The sequence below is a fragment of the Cervus canadensis genome, chromosome 24 (genome assembly GCF_019320065.1).
Source record: "Cervus canadensis isolate Bull #8, Minnesota chromosome 24, ASM1932006v1, whole genome shotgun sequence".
In the NCBI taxonomy this organism is placed as follows: Eukaryota; Metazoa; Chordata; class Mammalia; order Artiodactyla; family Cervidae; genus Cervus; species Cervus canadensis.
The window spans coordinates 4801680-4819052 of record NC_057409.1 but is presented as its reverse complement, the minus strand read 5'-3'; the positions used below and the strand labels follow the sequence as shown (position 1 = coordinate 4819052).

Sequence of the window (17373 nt, the reverse complement as noted above, 5' to 3'; positions counted from 1 at the left end):
AGGAGCCCGGGGATCCAGCCTGGCTGAGGGGGGATTGGGGAAGACCCCGTGGTGCCTGAGCACCCCCGGAAAGGCTTAGCGTAGTGTCCGTGGGGAGAGAGCCGCCGGTGCGCAGGGAGGCCTGAGTGTAACGGCTTGCAGCTGAGAAGGGAAAAGGTGATGGTGATGCTGATGGTGGAGGGGCAGGCAGAGGGCAGGGACCAGGCCAGAGGCCCCATGGCCTTGGATATGCCGAGGTCAGTGGGGAAGCCGTGGAGCACGCAACACCGGGAGCAGGGGGTGGCTCGCGGCGGCCGGCCGGGCAGCGTCGGTCCAGGAGCCCTTTGCCAAGGACACGGGGCGTCTGCAAGGTGCTGGGAGACGAGCGTCTGGAGGAAGGGGCTGAGGGAGGAGCTGGGAGGCGTTCAGGGGTCTGGCCCGAAGGTTGGTGAACCGGGTGTGGGGGGTTCTGCTCTGAGGTAGGAACGCAGGAAGCAGGGCAGGTTGGGGGATTTGGGGCCTGGAGGTGGGCCCCCCGGGGGGGGCTCACGATGCCTTGGCCTCACGCCCTCCCCACCACCAGCCCCCACGCCCTCCCAGGGACGATGCTGGGGGCACCCTAGGGCCTTCCTGATGGGGCCCTGCTGTGACCCTCGGATGTCTGGGGCCCCCCCAGGGGTGGTGACTCACTCCCCAGCTCCATCCACCTGGGTCTGGCCCTAGACTCAATGGGTCCCCAGCTCACCCCCCCACGCCCTCCTCTGCCTAACCCCTCTTCTCTAACCCTCCCCCCACCCACCCCCAGGCCCTGCCTCCTCCCATCCCACCAAGGGCCAGTAGCCACAGTCCAGCCCCAAGATCAAGAGCCTGGCTCTGAGTTTATTTACCTCCTATAAGCTCAGTAACTTTGGGCTCATGGACCTCGGGCAAGGCTAACAGCCCCGCCTTCAGGGCCCGGGTGGGAGATTCAGTGAGGTGATGCCTCATGAAGTTCTCGGTGCAGCCCCAGCATGCGGTGCGTTGTGGGGGGCTTGCACTTAGCCACGAATGAGGACATCTCCGTCACCCACATCGCAGGCCGTGGGGCCAGCTCTCTGCATGGGCGATGAGGTGGCTGGCCCGGGACGGGTGTCAGGAATGTGCGATGATCAATTGCAACCCTGAACCCCAGCCTCCAGGGCTCCCCTGGGCTTGATGATCCTTCCAGAAAACAACTGGGTGTATCCCACTGTGTCCCGTTACTGGGTGCCCACCGCCCCCTCTGGCCCCCCGGCGACCTAGCGCAGAAGCTGGAGCCCAGCTGGGCGAGCAGCACCCTCTTTGGCCCCCTTGGCCTGCCTGTGCCCCCATCAGTGGAAATGACCAGCTTTAGGGCTGGGTTCCAGCCGGGGCCCCCACCCCACCCCACCCTTCCAGGCTCCAGGGTGGGGCCCGGGGAGGCCAAGTACCAGACCGGCCTCTGTGATCAAAGCGTCCAGTGCTGTTTCTCTTGTGCCCGCGCCAGCTCCGCGCTCGTCCTGGGTTTGGAGGTGGGCAGGGCGAGCCGGGACACGGACCCGAGGCTGGAATTAGGGCCTGGGCAAGAGGCTCCGGGCCCCGGGAAGTCCTGGGCTCGGCTTAGAGATGACTCTGGTGCTGCGAACAGCTGTCAGAGGTTGCTCCAGACACAGAAGGCGAGAGGCCCCTGCGGAGGGGCTTGGCTGCCCGGCTGACCCGGCAGCCTCACCTCCCCTGCCTCAGAGTGGGGACCTGTCTCCCCAGGCGCCAGTCTCCCCACCTGTAAAATGGGGGCAGAGTCCGACCTGTCACCATGAAGAGGCTCTCGTAGCCTCTAAGGGACCTGGTCTGGACCCCGGGCCCAATAGGAGGGGTCCTCCCCCCATCTCCCAGCCGCTGGGGTGTCCTTGGACGCCCATGTCTTGGCCCTGGGGCAGCTTTGCCAAAGAGCCGGCCACAGGCCCAGGCCCGCCCAGCGCCAGGGGACTGCGACCTGGACATTCTCTGCTGTTCAGGCCACAGGGGGTACTTAACCAGGGACCCTGGAATGTGGAGGTCCCGCCCTGCCGAGGGGACAGCCAGGGACGGAGCCTCCTGAAATAACCAGATCTGGTTAGCAAGGCTAATTTTAAACGCCACTCTGGCTGCCCCAGAGGCCCTTCTGGGAAGCTGTCAATGTCCCTGTGTTTGGCCCCTGGGAGGCAGGGCGAGGGGAGAGAGGGCAGAGGGGCCCCGAGGACCCCCACCCCTGACAGCCGGCGCCGGAGACCCCAGGCTGCGGCCCAAGGCCGGCCCATCCAGAGCCCAGAGCCCTGGCCCCAAACTGGGCTGCAGGGGCCCAGCGTCTGCCCTGAGCCCCTCCGAAGGAACCCTGGTGGGCTCTCCAGACCCTCCTCCCGCTGCAGCTTCCTGGACCGGAAGCTCTCTGTCGGTCTGTCTTAGCCATCTTCCACGTCTCCTTCTGCTTCCTCGCCCTGCCCCTTCCTCTCTGGGTCTCTGCCTCTCTGTCTCTGACGCTGGAGTCTCCGCAGCGATGCCTCTGTTCCCCTCTCTCTGGGTCCCTCATGCAAGAGGCCCTGGCAGCCTTCCTGACAGCCTGTTGGCTGGACTGTGCGTGCGAGGTAGGGGGCAGGTGTCCACCTGGGAGCTGGGGCTGCAGGTGGGGCCCGCCGAGGGAAGGAGCGCCGTCCCAGGAGCCAGCAGGAGCTGTCCCCGGGCAGGCAGGGGCCGTGTCCAGGCATGACCTGGGCCATCCGGCCCGGCCCAGCCGGGCACGAGCAGAAGGAATGAACTCCGGGGGTAAGGTTGCCAGATTTAGCAAGTAGAAACCCACGAGCCCAGGTAAAGTTGCATTTCAGATAAACAAGGGAGGATTTTTTAGTTTAAGTATACCTCATGCAATATTTGGGACACAGACTAAAAATCCTCCCTTGTTTATCTGAAATTTGAGTTTGACTAGGCATCCTATATTTTATCTGGCAGCCCTCTCCTGGGAGGCTTTAAGAGTGGGAAATTTTTTAGCAACAGCAGGTTTTAGAGACTGAGGGCGCCCCCGCCTGGCAAGGATGTGGTAGCAAGACCCTGGGGAAATCCCGGTCTGATGGGGGAGGCACGGCTCCCGCCCGCAGGCAGCTTTCAGTCCTCCAGGCGAAGGGGCAGGGGCAGTCCTCGGGAGCTTGGTGGGTGGAGCTCACACGACACCAGCTACCTCTTCGGTGGAACCATCAGAAGGGAGGGTCTCTCCTGAGCCCCTGAGCCTCACCCAGGGCCTGGCACATAGTAGGGGCTTCATAATTATTTGTCAAATGAGTGAAGAATTCTCCTAGCTCATGCCCACGGGAGTGGGAGGGTGCCTGGCCAGCAGAGGCTCCAACACCGACCTCCCAAGCTGCTTGGATCCAACTGGAGTATGTACTGCCCCCACCCCAGGGGACCCCCAAAGTGAGCTGCAGAGGAGGAGGAGAAAGTGGGGAGAAGGCATGGAGAGATGATGCCTACCCCGCTCTCCCCGCAGACCCCAACCCCTACTCAGAGTCCAGCCTGGGCAAGGGTACAGGTCAGGCGTGGGAACTGGGGGAGGGTGACCTCTGGCCCCAGGGACTGGTGGGGACTAAGGCAGAGGGCAGGCCAAAGAGGTGGCTGCTCAGGGCTCCTTAGGGGGATGTTTGAATAAGTTGGGGGATTCCTGGGACCCAGAAACTTGAGGACACTTGTTTCTGGGGAGGTAAGATTTGGGCCTTTTCCTTTAGCCCAGTAATCTCAGGGGTCTTCCTGGAGTGGGCAACAAAAGAGAGGCCTGTGGCTCTCCCACACCTCCCCCACGGCGGAGTCCCTTGAACAGCCTTTTTGCTCATTCATTCATTCGTTTTTTCACTTGCTAATTCCCCCCTCACTGTTACCATTCACTAGGACAGCCTGGCTCTCTGCCCGGGGAAAAAGGACTGTGGCATCTCACCCAACCTCAGTCGGAACATACCTGTTCCAGGGCTGGCGCTGCCCCTGGCTCCCCGCGTGAGCCTGGGCCAGTCACTGACCAGCTGGAGCCTCAGTTTCCCCATCTCTACAATGGGGATAAGGCTAGCAGCTCCCTCCTACGCCACGGTGAAGGTGTGAGATGAGGCCAGCCTTTGGTGAGAGCTTCAGAAGGGGGAGCTGTCATGATTACTTGCTGTCATTATTGGGAGCATGTTGAGGCCCCTGTGGGCTGGGCGGGGAGTGGATGGCGCCAAAGTCCAGGCCCCCTGGACTGGGAGCCCCCCAGCCCCCCGAGCCTCCCTGAGCCATCCCGACAGCCCCCATCTCCTCTCGGGGCTTCAGCCCTCTTGGCCCCTATCTCTCCTTTTCAGGGAAGTTCAGCTCCCGCAAGGTGCCTCTGGCTTCCAGATGGGCAAGGCATCCATCCTTTGGACAGAAGTGAGAGTTGGGGCTGGAGCCTGGACTGGCCGTTGGCCAACGGGGAGGCGCCCCCCCCTGCCCCCCGCAGCCTGCGGTGTGACCTGGAGCCGGTCCCACCTGCTCGGGCCTCGGTTTCCCCAGGCGTACAGCGGGGGGGGGGGCTGGACACCCCGCCTTAGCCTGGACGGGACCCTCTGCGTGTCACCCCATCAGTAACGGGTTAGCTCTGAGCCCGTAATCACTTCGGGCCTGGGAAGAACTAACAGTGTCCCTGTAAATTGAGCTCTAATTGCGGCTTTCAGTGGAGTCAGCTGCTCCCCCGGCCCCCCCTCCCCGCAGCTCTGAATCAGCGAGGTTGTCCCGGCCTGCCCTGCCAGGCGCAGGAATCCCCCAGGATTGTTCTGGCTCCTGGTGAACCAGATGGTTCAGGGACTGAAGTCCTTCCAGGCCTACTGTGCCTGAGGCGCTGAGCCTGGGCGCTTTGCACGGAGCCAACCCCAGGTCACGTCACCACGGCTCTGGGAGGCCGGGGCGACCACGGCCGTTGTTGCAGAAGGGGAAACTGAGGCACAGAATCGCGAAATCACCGGCCGAGTCCAGATAGGAACCTAGATCAGTCTGATTCCCAGGCTTGGTTCCTGGCCTGAGGCCCAGGAGACGCCCCACCCCAGCTCAGCCAAGCAACACCCCCCAGCCAGCCCCACTCCCAGGGGCTTCGAGCCCCCCGCCCCCCAGCCTTCCCTGTCCGCATGCTCCTTCCCACTGGCGTTTGCAGATGAGGCCAGAGGCAGCTCCCCTCCTCGGGTGGGGCGCGGGCCTGTGGTTTCCCTGTTTGTTCTGGAGATCCCAGCTGCTTCCCCAAGGAGACAGCTAGTGGTTCCCAGGCCGCAGCCCCCCTCGGGCGGAGCCAGACCGCGACTGGCCGGCCTGGGAAGACTGCCCACTGGCCCCGCTGGGCTCCGCCAGGCCCTGGCGCTGGGTGGTCTGGGCGGGGGCCAGGGGGGCCCTCGATCCTGGCCGTGGGGCAGGAGCCATGTCTGGTGCTAGACTTGAGGCTGCCCCGCCAGGGACTGGAGGGATCCTAAAGGCGGAGGTGGCCGGACTGCGTAGACACAGGCCTGGGCAGGGCAGGGTAGAGACACGGCCTTGGGGGGAGCCCAGGAGGGAAAGGGCCCAGGCCCTGGGTCCCCCTGAGGGCTCAAGAGAAACATCCACCCCCTTTAGGATTATCATTTTTGGGTGGTTTCAACTCAACCATTGAGTTAATTCAGACAGGAACCCTCCTTAGTGGTGGGTGGAGACGCCAGGGTTGCCAGGCAGAAGACCTAGCATTCAGTCCTGTTTTCCTCTGGACCTCAGTTTCCCCATCTGTACAATGGGCAGAGGTCAGGACTCCATGCTCGGCAAGAGCTCCACCAGGCTGTAGTGGTGGGGTGAGCAGCCCAGGCTGGAAGGATTTCAATTGTTCCCAAATTCATTTCCAGGGGCTTCTTCTTGCCCCCACTGAATCCTGTAGCCCACCCCCTTATACCCCTATGCCTCTGTTCCCAGCAGTGACTGCCTGATGGAGTGGAAAGAGCCCCCATGGGTTGTGGAGTCTGACAGATCCCAGCTCCAGTCCCAGCCACCGGCTCCCCGTGACCCTGGGCACGTTCCCCCTCTCCCTGCCCCATCGCTTTAAGCGCCATAGTGGTCCTTGTCCTTCTGCCTCCAGCTCCTGGGCTCCTTGCCTGAACTCCAGAATTTTTCCGACTTCCTACCAGCGTGTCTAAAGTCCAACGGGCATCTCCAAGCTAACGTGATCCAAACCAACTGTTTTCTCCCCAAATCTGCTCCATCATATCCACAGATGACATTTCGCCTAGGTGCTCAGATGCTAAACTCCAGGCGCATCCCTGCTTCCGCTGTTTCCTCTGCCCCCCAGGGTTCAGTCCATAAGCAAGCCTGGCTGGCTTCAATTCCCAAACGTGTCTGCGATCCAGCTCCTTCCCGCCACCACCATCCTTAGCTGGTCCAAGCCACCACCACCTCCACCCGCGGCAACGGAAAGGCCCCTGGACTGCCCTCCGGCATCAGCTCCTGGCATTCCCGGTCGCTACCTGGCAGCCGGAGCGATCTTTCCAAAGCATACGCGGGATCGTGTCGCTCGCGCGTCTGACCTTCCCCTGAGACAGAAGATGCAGGCACTTCCTGATGTTCCCCGTGGGACACAGTTCCGTCCACCCCTCCCACCTTAACCCCCTACTGTCTCCCCCTTCTCTGGGCTCCAGCCACTTTGGTTATGTCTGTCGCTCACGCATGTGAAGCTTATTCCTGTCCCTGGGTCTTTGCACTTGCTTTACCCCACTTGGAATAATCTTTCCTCCAGCTCCTTGCAAAGCTATCATCTTACCGACTCGGTCACAGCCCAGCCTCCTCTGGTCTTCGCTGACCACCAGCTGCAGAAGGGCCCCAGTCACTCTCTGGACCTTCATTTAAGAGCTGACTCGTTAGAAAAGACCCTGCTGCTGGGAAAGATTGAGGGCAGGAGGAGAAGGGGACGACAGAGGATGAGATGGTTGGATGGCATCACCGACTTGATGGACATGAGTTTGAGTAAACTCCGGGAGTTGGTGATGGACAGGGAGGCCTGGCGTGCTGCGGTCCACGGGGTCGCAAAGAGTCGGACACGACGGAGCGACTGAACTGAACTGAACTGGAAAGGAGAGTCAATGAATGTGCCCTACTTAAGAGAGCTGGAAGAGGTGGGGGGGGGTACTGAAACGCCAGCCTGAGGCAGGCGCTGGGCCCCTGTGAGTCCTCCCTCCGCTCTCCCTGGCACCCGCAGTGCCCAGGGGTCAGGGGATGGTGAGGACCCTTTGCCGGGGGTTTGCCCTTGGCTGGGATCCTCTGCCCATTTTACTGTGTGACTTCAGCCTGGTGTCTGACCCTCTCTTGGTTGCCTTCCTCTCTGGTGCAGAAGCCGACTCCAGCCCTGAGTTTGTCTGGGGATGGTAGGAGGAGGTCTGCCCCCAGGAGATCCCCAGGAGTAGAGGGCTCAGGGCCAAAGACCCCTCCAGCACTGACTCCTGCCGTGAGGGTGGGGACGGTACCCGCATGCCTTGAGAACAGGCAGCAGCTACTCAGGCTCAGGCCCTGAAAGGGCTCTGGGAGAAGAGGGAATGACCACACCTCCAACCTGGCCGGGGACTTCCCTGGGGGTCCAAGACTCCACGCTACCAAGTGCAGGGGGCCTGCGTTCGATTCCTGGTTGGGGAGCTAGATTCCGCGGGCCGCAACAAAGATCAAAGACCCCGCATGCCGCAGCTAAGGCTCAGGGCCACCAAATAAACAAACAGGAAAACGAAACCAAAAACCTGTCCACACCCTGCCCCAGAGCCCTCTTTCTCATCCCAGCCCAGTCCCATGGCATCAGGGCACAGCCTCTTAGCTGCACTGTTCCCCAACCAGGTCACCTGAGGGCCAGGAGGCCTGATGACAGGGCCCTTCAGCCAGTGGTCAAGCCCAGGCTGACCTCGGAGAGCCTGGGGCCACCTGGCCTGGCCCGGGCAGGGGGAGGCAACGGTTCTGCCCAAGGCTGCTGGGCTCTTCCCACCACGAAAGGGCCCAGGCCCAGGGGGTCAGGATCTCCTGACTGACGCCGGCAGCCCACCGCCTTGAATCTTTGCAGGGTTACAGTCCTGACCCCGATTTTGCCCCTCACCCTGCCCGGCGCGTGGTTAAATCTCACACCCTGCAGCCGCACTGTTTGCCTTTACCGTGAAGTCACTTAGTCGTGCCCGACTCTTTGCGACCCCGTGGACTGTAGCCTACGAGGCTCCTCCGTCCATGGGGTTTTCTAGGCAAGAGTACTGGAGTGGGTTGCCGTTTCCTTCTCCAGGTTATCTTCTCAACCCAGGGATTGAACCCAGGTCTTCCTGCATTGCAGACAGACGCTTTACCGCCTGAGCCAGCAGGGAAGCCCAATTTTGCCTTTATATCCTCCTCCATATCCTGTGAGTTGTGTGGCTTCTCATAAGTCATCAGATTTCTCTCTGCATCCGTCTCCTCATCCGTAGACCAGAGACAGCGGCAGTCCCTGCCCTCTGAGAGTGGCTGGGAGGGTGAACGGGTTAGGCACCCTGTGAGGCACTCGGAAGGGTCCCGGGCACTCAGGGAGCCCCGTGGAAAGGTCTGAACTCTGCTTGCAGCGGTGTTTCCACCGCCTCAGCGATTCTAAGCCTTGGTTCTCGTGGGCAGGGAGGGGGACGATGTACTGGCCAGTTGGCCCGGCCTGCCCTTGCTGGGCTGGTGGGTCACGTGTGTGCCCCCCATCCTGAGGTTGGGGGCAGATGACTGAGGGGTCAGAAAGGAGCCTGGCGCCGTGACCAAGTCAGCCTCACAAGGAGGCCCTGGGAAGCCACACAGGAGCCCAAATCCTCTTCTGAGAACTTAATCCCCTCACCCCACCCCCGGATCGGCTGGGGCTAGATCTTGGTGGGAGGTCTTGGGGGTGAGCCACCAGGGCTAATTATAAACGCCGCTGGTTTGGGGCTCTCAACACCCCATCGAAGGGTTTCTGCGGCCGATGGGGTCTGGGTTGTTTTCCTTGGAGAGATGAGTGCCTCGGAGCAGGTTGGGGAAGTGGACTTGGGGGTCAAGGGTTCAACTTGCAGCTGTCACTTAAGAAACACGGAATAGGTCACTGTGCCCTGTGAAGCCTCAGCTTTCTCATCTGTAAAATGGGGATGACAGTGCCCGGGTCACAGGATGGTCATGGGATGGTGGTGGGGTATGTGAATGTGTCCAATATACACCCCCACTCCCTGCCCCGAAGCAGCAACTTCACTGCAACTTCACTGTCTTGGGTGCTTAGTAGGTGTGAGGTGCATTGTAGGTCTCCTGCCCCCTCTTGACGTCCCTCTCAGCGCAGTCGGTCTGCTGACCACCCACCCACTCACACGCTGGTCTGGTTTCCTTCTTCATAAGCAGGACTGAGACTCGCAGGCGCAGATTTGGGGCCTGCTTCTCCCTGCCTGTCTCCATGGCCCCAGCATCCCCTGCCTGGCCTCCTGTAGCAGATTTCTTGCTGACCTCTCAGCCTCTAGCTCTTCTCAAAGCTGCCCTCCAAGCTGGCAGCCAAGATGGTCTTCCGAAAGCAATGCACACGTCCAGTTCCAGAACCTTCCTTGGCTCCCCAGGGTCTCCAAGGTCACCCCTCGCTTCTTGGAATGGAGTCGTAGGTCCCCCCACTTGTGTCTCCCCTCAGGGTTCCCTCTAAGTTCCCCTCTGTGGCCTCAAGCCCTGCCCCAGTCCTCCTCTCCTCGTCAAGTCCCAGCTCATTCATTGCCTTATCTCTGTACCCATCCCACCTGTGCCCCCAGCTGGTGAGGTGCCCCTCTATGCCCCCAGTGGAGAAGTCCTGGAGAAGACTGTTGAGATTCCCTTGAAGCACAAGGCGATCCAACCAGTCCATCCTAAAGGAAATCAACCCTGAATATCCATTGGAAGGACTGATGCTGAAGCTGAAGCTCCACTACTTTGGCCGCTTGATACGAAGAACTGACTCGTTGGAAAAGACCCTGATGCTGGGGAAGATTGAAGGCGGGAGGAGAAGGGGATGACAGAGGAGGAGACAGTTGGATGGCATCACTGATTCAATGGACATGAGTTTGAGTGAACTCTGGGAGACAGTGGAGGACAGGGAGGCCTGGCGTGCTGCAGTCCAGGGGGTTGCAGAGAGTCAGACACGACTGAGCGGCTGAACGATGACAACTGCCCCCCACAGTCCCTGCCTCCCCATCGCGCTGGGGTTCCCTCTGCCATTCTCTTCCGTGAGACATGAGCTTCCTGAGGACAGGAAGCCCTCTCACAGTCGTCTCCCAGGTGTGGCCCAGAATAAGGCAGAGGCCGCAAGCCCGGTTTCCACCATGGCCAGACAGGGAACATCAGTCCACAGGGGCTTCTTGTAGGAGGGCAGACAGGAATGCTGGGGACTGTGGCGGGCGGGAGCCGTACACCCATGACGGGCAGCCGTCTCTCAGCTCTGACTGACCGCGGCCCTGCAGAAATGTGGAGCAAGGCGAGCGGACCTTCCAATTGTTCAACCAAGCCAGAACTCCAAATCTTTTGTGCAAGTTCCCAGTGCTTTAAAACACTGTGAGGATAATCAGTGACATCTGGGGAGCACATGAGTGGAAGGTGCCCTGAACACACGTGAAGCTAAGACAAGACAACCCAGACTTCCACACCCCTTCCTTACTGTGGAGGAAAGGTCTCAACGGTGCGGGGGAGGGGCAGCGATAGACATCTCGGGAGGAGGGTCTGGGGATGCTGCTAACCCTCCTACAACAGAGAGACATCTGGCCCCAAGTGCCAAGAGTGCCCAAGCTGAGAACCAGAAAACTAAGACCATGGCATCCGGTCCCATCACTTCATAGAAGATAGATGGGGAAACAATGGAAACAGTGACAGATTTTTATTTTGGGGGGTTCCAAAATCACTGCAGATGGTGATTGCAGCCATGAAATTAAAAGACGCTTGCTCCTTGGAAGAAAAGTTATGACCAACCTAGACAGCAGATTAAAAAGCAGAGACATTACTTTGCAAACAAAGGTCCGTCTAGTCAAAGCTATGGTTTTTCCAGTGGTCATGTATGGATGTGAGAGTTGAACTGTAAAGAAAGCTGAGAGCTGAAGAATTGATGCTTTTGAACTGTGGTTTTGGAAAAGACTCTTGAGAGTCCCTTGGACTGCAAGCAGATCCAACCAGTCCTTCCTGAAGGAGATCAGTCCTGAATATTCATTGGAAGGACTGATGCTGAAGCTGAAATGCCAATACTTAGGCCACGTGATGTGAAGAACTGATTCATTTGAAAAGACCCTGATGCTGGGAAAGATTGAAGGCGGGAGGAGAAGCTGACGACAGAGGATGAGATGGTTGGATGGCATCATCACTGACTCGATGGATGTGAGTTTGAGTAAACTCCAGGAGTTATTGATGGACAAGGAGGCCTGGTGTGCTGCAGTCCTGAGCTACTGAACTGAACTGAAGAGTTGTTGGAGGAAAGGGTCTGCTCAAAGACTACATTTCCCAGCCTCCTTTGCATCCAGGTAGAATCATGTGACTAGTTCTCACCAATGGACTGTGAGTAGGAGTGATGAGTGTCGCTTCCAGGAAGAAGAGGTTAAAACCTAAGCCGTGAGCCCCCCTCCCCCTCCACTTCGTCCTTCAGTGTGGTGGCCAGATGGAATTTAGATAGATATTCTGGTTAAGATAGAACCTCTTGAATTTAGAGGAGGGCAGAGCCACATGGTAGAAAGAGCCTGGGTCCCAGGCCCCTGACCAGAGGCACCCCCAGATGTTTGAGATAGAAATGAATTCATTGTGTTAAATTTCGGATTTCTCTTTAACAGAAGACAGGGTTATCTGGATGACTAGAAGAGGATTTGTCAGCTTAGATTTGTTCTTCCTCGCTGAGAAAATGTCTTACCGTCACCCTTAGCCTCTAATTCCACGGGGGGATGGGTGGAGCTGGGACTTCTGCCTGGATTAGGACTCAGAGCCACCAACAGTTAGAATATTGGGGCAATGAGTGACCTGACGGTGCGTGCGGGGCCCAGCCTGGGTAAGGGAGGCCCTGCAGCAGTCTGAGCACCCTGATTCTTCTCGAAGCACACACGCATGAGCCACAGCCTGGCCTCGGGCAGGAGCTCCTGGTCCCTCATGGGATCCTGAGAGCTCAGCGTGTTCGGCTCAGTGCCGGGACAGTACGTTCAGCTGTCAGGAATGGAACATCAGCGAGGTTAAAGAACTCCCCTGAGTTCATGGAAACGAGAAAGCGATGGAACAGAGACGGGAACCCCTACCTCCCAGGCCAGCGGCAGCCCGTGCTTTTGAATTCCATCCCAAAGTTTAATAAATGATGTTGGTGCTTTGCTTGTATCCTTTGAGCATTTACTGTCCCTGCTCAGGCTTTGGGGCTTGCTCTCAGCCCTTCCTGGGGTGTGTTGGAAGGGCCAGGGTGTTCATTTTTTCAGGAACAGCTCTTAGCCAGTGAGAAAGGAGAGTTGAAGAATAAATACCCCAGCTCCCTCACTCCACAGTGAGATAACCCTGAGATGCATCTCCCTTGCATCCTGGAGGCCCACAGTGGGACTGAGCCCTGGTTGCCCATGATGGTGACCTGCTTAACACACATGCTTCCTTTCCTGGCTCACTTCCCCACTCTGTCTGGTGCGTCCTGGGTTTCTTTTCCTAACCCAGGGATTGAACCCGCATCTCTTGCGTCTCCTGCATTGGCAGGCGGTTTCTTTACCACTGCGCCACCTGGAAAGCCCCTTCACAAACTGTACTCAAATCCTTGCCTCTGGAGAACCCAACCTAAGACACAAAGTGTGGTTTGCACACGGGTGGTACTGGTGAACTTTTAAAGACAGACTGCTTAAATGTGAATTTAAAGAAGTGTTTACGAAATGACAATAGAGATATGGCAAAAATTATGAAGACGGTATGAGAACAACAAATGACAATGCTGCACTGTACAGTTAAAGGTGAGGTGTCTCTCCTGGCCAGAATGTAGGCATGTACTTTACTATCCCAGCATCAGCTTGGCTGTGCCCTTTCTGCCAGGACTGCTGGGAAACTTAAAGAGAACTCTTTTTCAGCTGCATTTTTAGTTTCTTTTTTCTGGTATTTTCATTCTTGAAGGATGCCTTGCTTCTAACATACAATTTCTTGCCGAGTTCATTTTTAACTAGTGTGTGTTATGAGTCATTAGTACCAGCTGCCTCAGACCTGGTTGGCAGGAGGTTGGAAATGCATTATAAATAAAGGATGTCATTAAGTGTGGGAACTTTGGAATCAGACCCCAGCTCCACAGCTTGGGGGGACCTTGGGTACTCATGTCACTTTGTATACCCTTGGTTTCATCATCTATAAACGTGAATGGATGAAGGAGGCCTGCTTCTCAAAGATTAAATGAAATGAATCCACATAAGCACCAAGCTCAGAGACTGGCAGATAGTAAATAATCAGCGTTAACTGTTAGGACTGTCATCATTATCATCATGATCGAGTTTTTCATTCTGGTACCTGGGGGACTCTACCCCCAATATCAGGTGTAACCCTGGGTCTGTACCTGGCCTTGACAATCAGGAATGGAAAGGTCACCATTACTGTCTAGGCCGAGGCTCTGTGAGGGCAACCACTAACCTCTCAGGGCCTGGTACGGTGCCTGGCACACACTCAATACTTGCTGAACGAACGGATAAGGGAGCAGCTATGCCATCGGCCATGGCGGGCAGCTCTTTGAGGGTACCACGCAGCCAGGGTATCCCGGGGCACTTGAAAGCCTTCCTGCTGTGGGCTGCGGGGCCCAGAGGCACTCTTCTTTAATCCTCATGGCAGTCCCGCAGTGGGCTGCCTCCCGGAGAGGCAGAGACGCAAAGGACTTTGTCCACAGTCACCCAGGTAATGAGTGGTGAAGACCAGGTCAGCGGCAGACCCCCTCCTCCTCCCCACCCACCCCCACCTGCGTGCGCTCCTGGGCCCCGAGTCCAGCTCTCCCCAGAGAAGTGAGCTTATTTCAGTCTCTTCCTCACTGACCACAAAGACTCAGTCCTGTCCTCAGAAATATTTGGAAAGTTTTATTTAAATGTTTTGTGTTCCCTTTTAACCAACACCAAAAAGAGAAAATTTTTTGGCTGTTTCAAACAGGAGCGTCCCTTCAGAGAGGAGCTGGCGTGTGTGTTTAGAGCCGGGAAGCGTCCGCTTTGCCAGACTCCTCTTCCCAGCCTGGGTCACCCGGGGCTGGACGGCCAGTCCTCGGAGCCGACTTCCTGGGAGCCCCGGGGCGACCTTGGAGTGAGTGAGCAAACCTCCCTCCTGAGGAGGACCTGGTCTCCCCTGCAGTTAGGGATGGACTTGGGGAATGGGCCCATGAGCCTGGTGGATTCCAGAGGGATGGGGAACGGGGTGGGGGAGGGTCAGATCCAGAATGTTCCATAGAAGCTCTAGGCCTCTGGGTCTGGAGCAATAGAGTTGCTAGAAAAATAAGAGGCTTTGAGAAGTTCTGCAGTCTATGCGCTCTGCCTGCCCAAGAGAAACCTACCCTGTCGGCCAAAAGGGGGCAGCGGGTGGCGGGGGAGGCTGGAGGCCAGCAACTGATCTGGCCGCAGTGGAGGATTCCAGAGGGGAGCCAGGCGGGCGGCAGGCAGACTTTGGTTTCCTGGGTCCCCTTGCTGGCAGCGGCAGAGGCGGTGGGGGTCTCTGCCTCCCGCCTCTTTGAGGTGTGGGCTGCCAGGCCGTGGGCAGCACCGGCCATCGGTCACGGGCTGGTGGGTGCCCGGGCCCCGGGCCCTCAGAACAGGCTGCCCAGGGGCAGCAGGGCCAGCAGGAGCAGCAGGGGGCCTGGGGCGGGGCTGCTGGACGAGCTGGCTGAGGCACAGTGGTCGCGGTTGGCACCAATGCAGGCCGCGTAGGCCATCACGTGGGGGATGTAGTTCTGCTCGTGGACGCCGTGCAGCAGGTGCGCCATGGGGCCCTTGGCAAAGACGGCTACATCCTCCCCGCCGTGGGTCTCGTGGCGCAGGGGCACAGCGGACTGCGCCTGATAGTTGTTGTGAGCTGTGGGCCAGAAGAAACGCTTACTGAGCACCTGCCAGGGGGCCTGGCACGGTGCAGCAGCTCTTCCGTGCCCACTTCCGGACTGGCTCAAATGCCCTCCTCCCCCGTTTTTTTTCGAGGTGGGGGGCCACTCTGTGCAGCACATGGGATTCTAGTTCCCCAACCAGGGATCAAACCCGTGCCGCCTGCATTGGGAGCGTGGAGTCTTTAACCACTGGACCACTCGGGAAGTCCAGAATGCTCCCATTTTATAGAAGAGGAAGCTGAGGCTCAGTGAGGGAAAGTAATTTCCTACACTAGGCCACAGGATTCAAGCCTGAGTCTGTTCTGACACAGAAGTCTGCTCTCTCAACCTGCAGATCTCATCTGGGCTGTCTGGATTAGAAGGGAAGAGCCAACCCAGGAAAAGCCTCTGATCCTTGGCTGTGCCATTAGACCCCCAGGGGGGTGCTGGGGACATCATGAACAAATATTCAACAATATGGAATCAAATAAACTGGGAAGGTGCGCACACACTGGAATACTATACAGCCAGTAAAAATGACAGTACAAAACAGCAAGCACCTGCATGTGCTAGGTACCATGCTAAGCTCATCAGATCCAGCTAGCCCTTCAGACAACCCTGGGAGGTAGACCATTCTTCTGAAGGAAACTGAAAATGAGGAAGGTGAAGTTATATGCCCAAGGTCACAGAGTTGCTAGGATTTGAGGAGGGGATTCAAACTGACATTGTTCTGACTCAAGTCCTGTCTATTCTGGGACACCTCGCTCCCAGCCTTAACCAGAGGACCACACAGTTTCCGAGCTCGTCCCCAAGGGGGTGCCCTGTCCCCTCCCAGCCCTGGGCCTTGCGTTCTCACCATAGTCCACCATGGAGACATTCTCTCGCTCACCACCCACCACCTTGTAGCCAGGCCCGTTGCCGTACAGGATGGCGGTGAAAGGCTTCTTGTCTGTGTCGCTCACCATGGGGGCCAGACCTGCACAAGAAGGCATTGGTCCAGGGGTCATGTTGGAGCACCAGGAGTCCAGTCCCTAACCCCCAGCTAGGGTCCCTGGGTCCCCGCCCAAGGAAGCCACCTTCCAAGCCCAGTTTATTTCCAACCGACCATCCCTCAGTTTTGATTGTGCCCGTGTCCTCCCATCTGTTGGTCCATCCTTCCATCCAACCCTGCATTCTCTTCTCTCCCCTGTCCATTAATCCATCCTGCCTCTCATTCTTCTACCTATCCATCATCCTGGTGGCCACCCAGGCATCACTTCCCTCCACGCCCCCCACCCTCTATTCCCCCACCTGCCAGTAACTTCTTTTCCCTCCCCAATTCCGAGTCCCACATGTGCCAGGCCCTGGGCTTGCCAACTCTCCTACCCTACCCCTGCTCCCCAGTGGAAGACTACCTACCAAAGATAGAGTTGCCACGGGGGGTGTACCCGCCAAAGGTAAAGACGTGGGAGTGGTCAGCGGTGACAACGGTCAGCGTGTCTTCTACGGAGGTCATAGCGCCCGCCTGCCCGATGGCCTGGTCCATCTCCACCGCTTCATGCAGCGCCTGCTTGGCTTTGCCCTCGTGGTGCCCGTGGTCAATCCTGCCCCCTTGGGACACCAAGGCAAAGCCCTCTGGTCAGGGGGCGGGGGACGAGGTGTAATCCCCGATTCCCATCCCCCTGGGTTAACCGCCAGGTTAACCTCCTCGATGGGAGCTCCCCTGGGCCGGGCACCATGCCAGGCATTTAATACAGCTGTTCAACCTTCCCAGCAGCTCAGACGGTGAGTCGCTGGGCCACAGGCCCACGTGTGGACAGTGCAAAGTCAGGTTTAAGGCAGATCCACCACCCCACGCTGCTCTCTGAGCTGCTTCTTCAGCTGCTCGGAGTTCCTGAAGACCTCGGAGAGTTAGGGAGAGGACCCAACATGCCTGAATACCTACTAGGTGCCAGACAGAACAAGCCGACGTCTTGTTCCCCATTCCCAACAACTGGGCAGAGATGGGTACAATCAGCCCAGTTTACAGATGGAGCAACTGAGGCTGAGACTGGGGAACTGACGTGTCCAAGGTGAGATCTGCTGGGCTTTGAATTCACATGACCCACTCTAAAGCCCTGTTTTTCCATCTTTGAATACATCCCCTCTGAGTATAAAGTGAAAGTGAAAGTCTCTCAGTCGTGTCAGACTCTTTGCAACCCCATGGACTATACAGTCCGTGGAATTCTCCAGGCCAGAATACTGGCGTGGGTAGCCTTTCCCTTCTCCAGGGGATCTTCCCAACCCAGGAATTGAACCAGGGTCTACTGCATTGCAAGTGGATTCTTCACCAACTGAGCTCTCAGGGAATTACTCCAAATTACCGAGTGTGAAGCACACTCTTAGAGGGGAAAAGCCCTCGGGGCCTGGGCAGT

At 58.1% G+C, this 17373-nt stretch overlaps 1 protein-coding gene across 2 annotated transcripts in view; it reads right to left on the bottom strand.

Annotated features, from left to right (window-relative positions):
* Positions 1–13977: 13977 nt before the first annotated feature.
* The window catches only part of ALPL (alkaline phosphatase, biomineralization associated), a 62909-nt gene continuing 59513 nt past the window's right edge, over positions 13978–17373 (bottom strand). For both annotated transcript variants that reach the window (XM_043444904.1, XM_043444905.1), the window contains exons 10-12: positions 16379–16570; positions 15837–15956; positions 13978–14976 (exon numbers count right to left, since the gene is read on the bottom strand). In XM_043444904.1, coding sequence (XP_043300839.1) covers positions 14711–14976; positions 15837–15956; positions 16379–16570 — 578 coding nt within the window. In that variant the 3' untranslated portion in view covers positions 13978–14710. The remainder of the gene's footprint in view (positions 14977–15836; positions 15957–16378; positions 16571–17373) is intronic.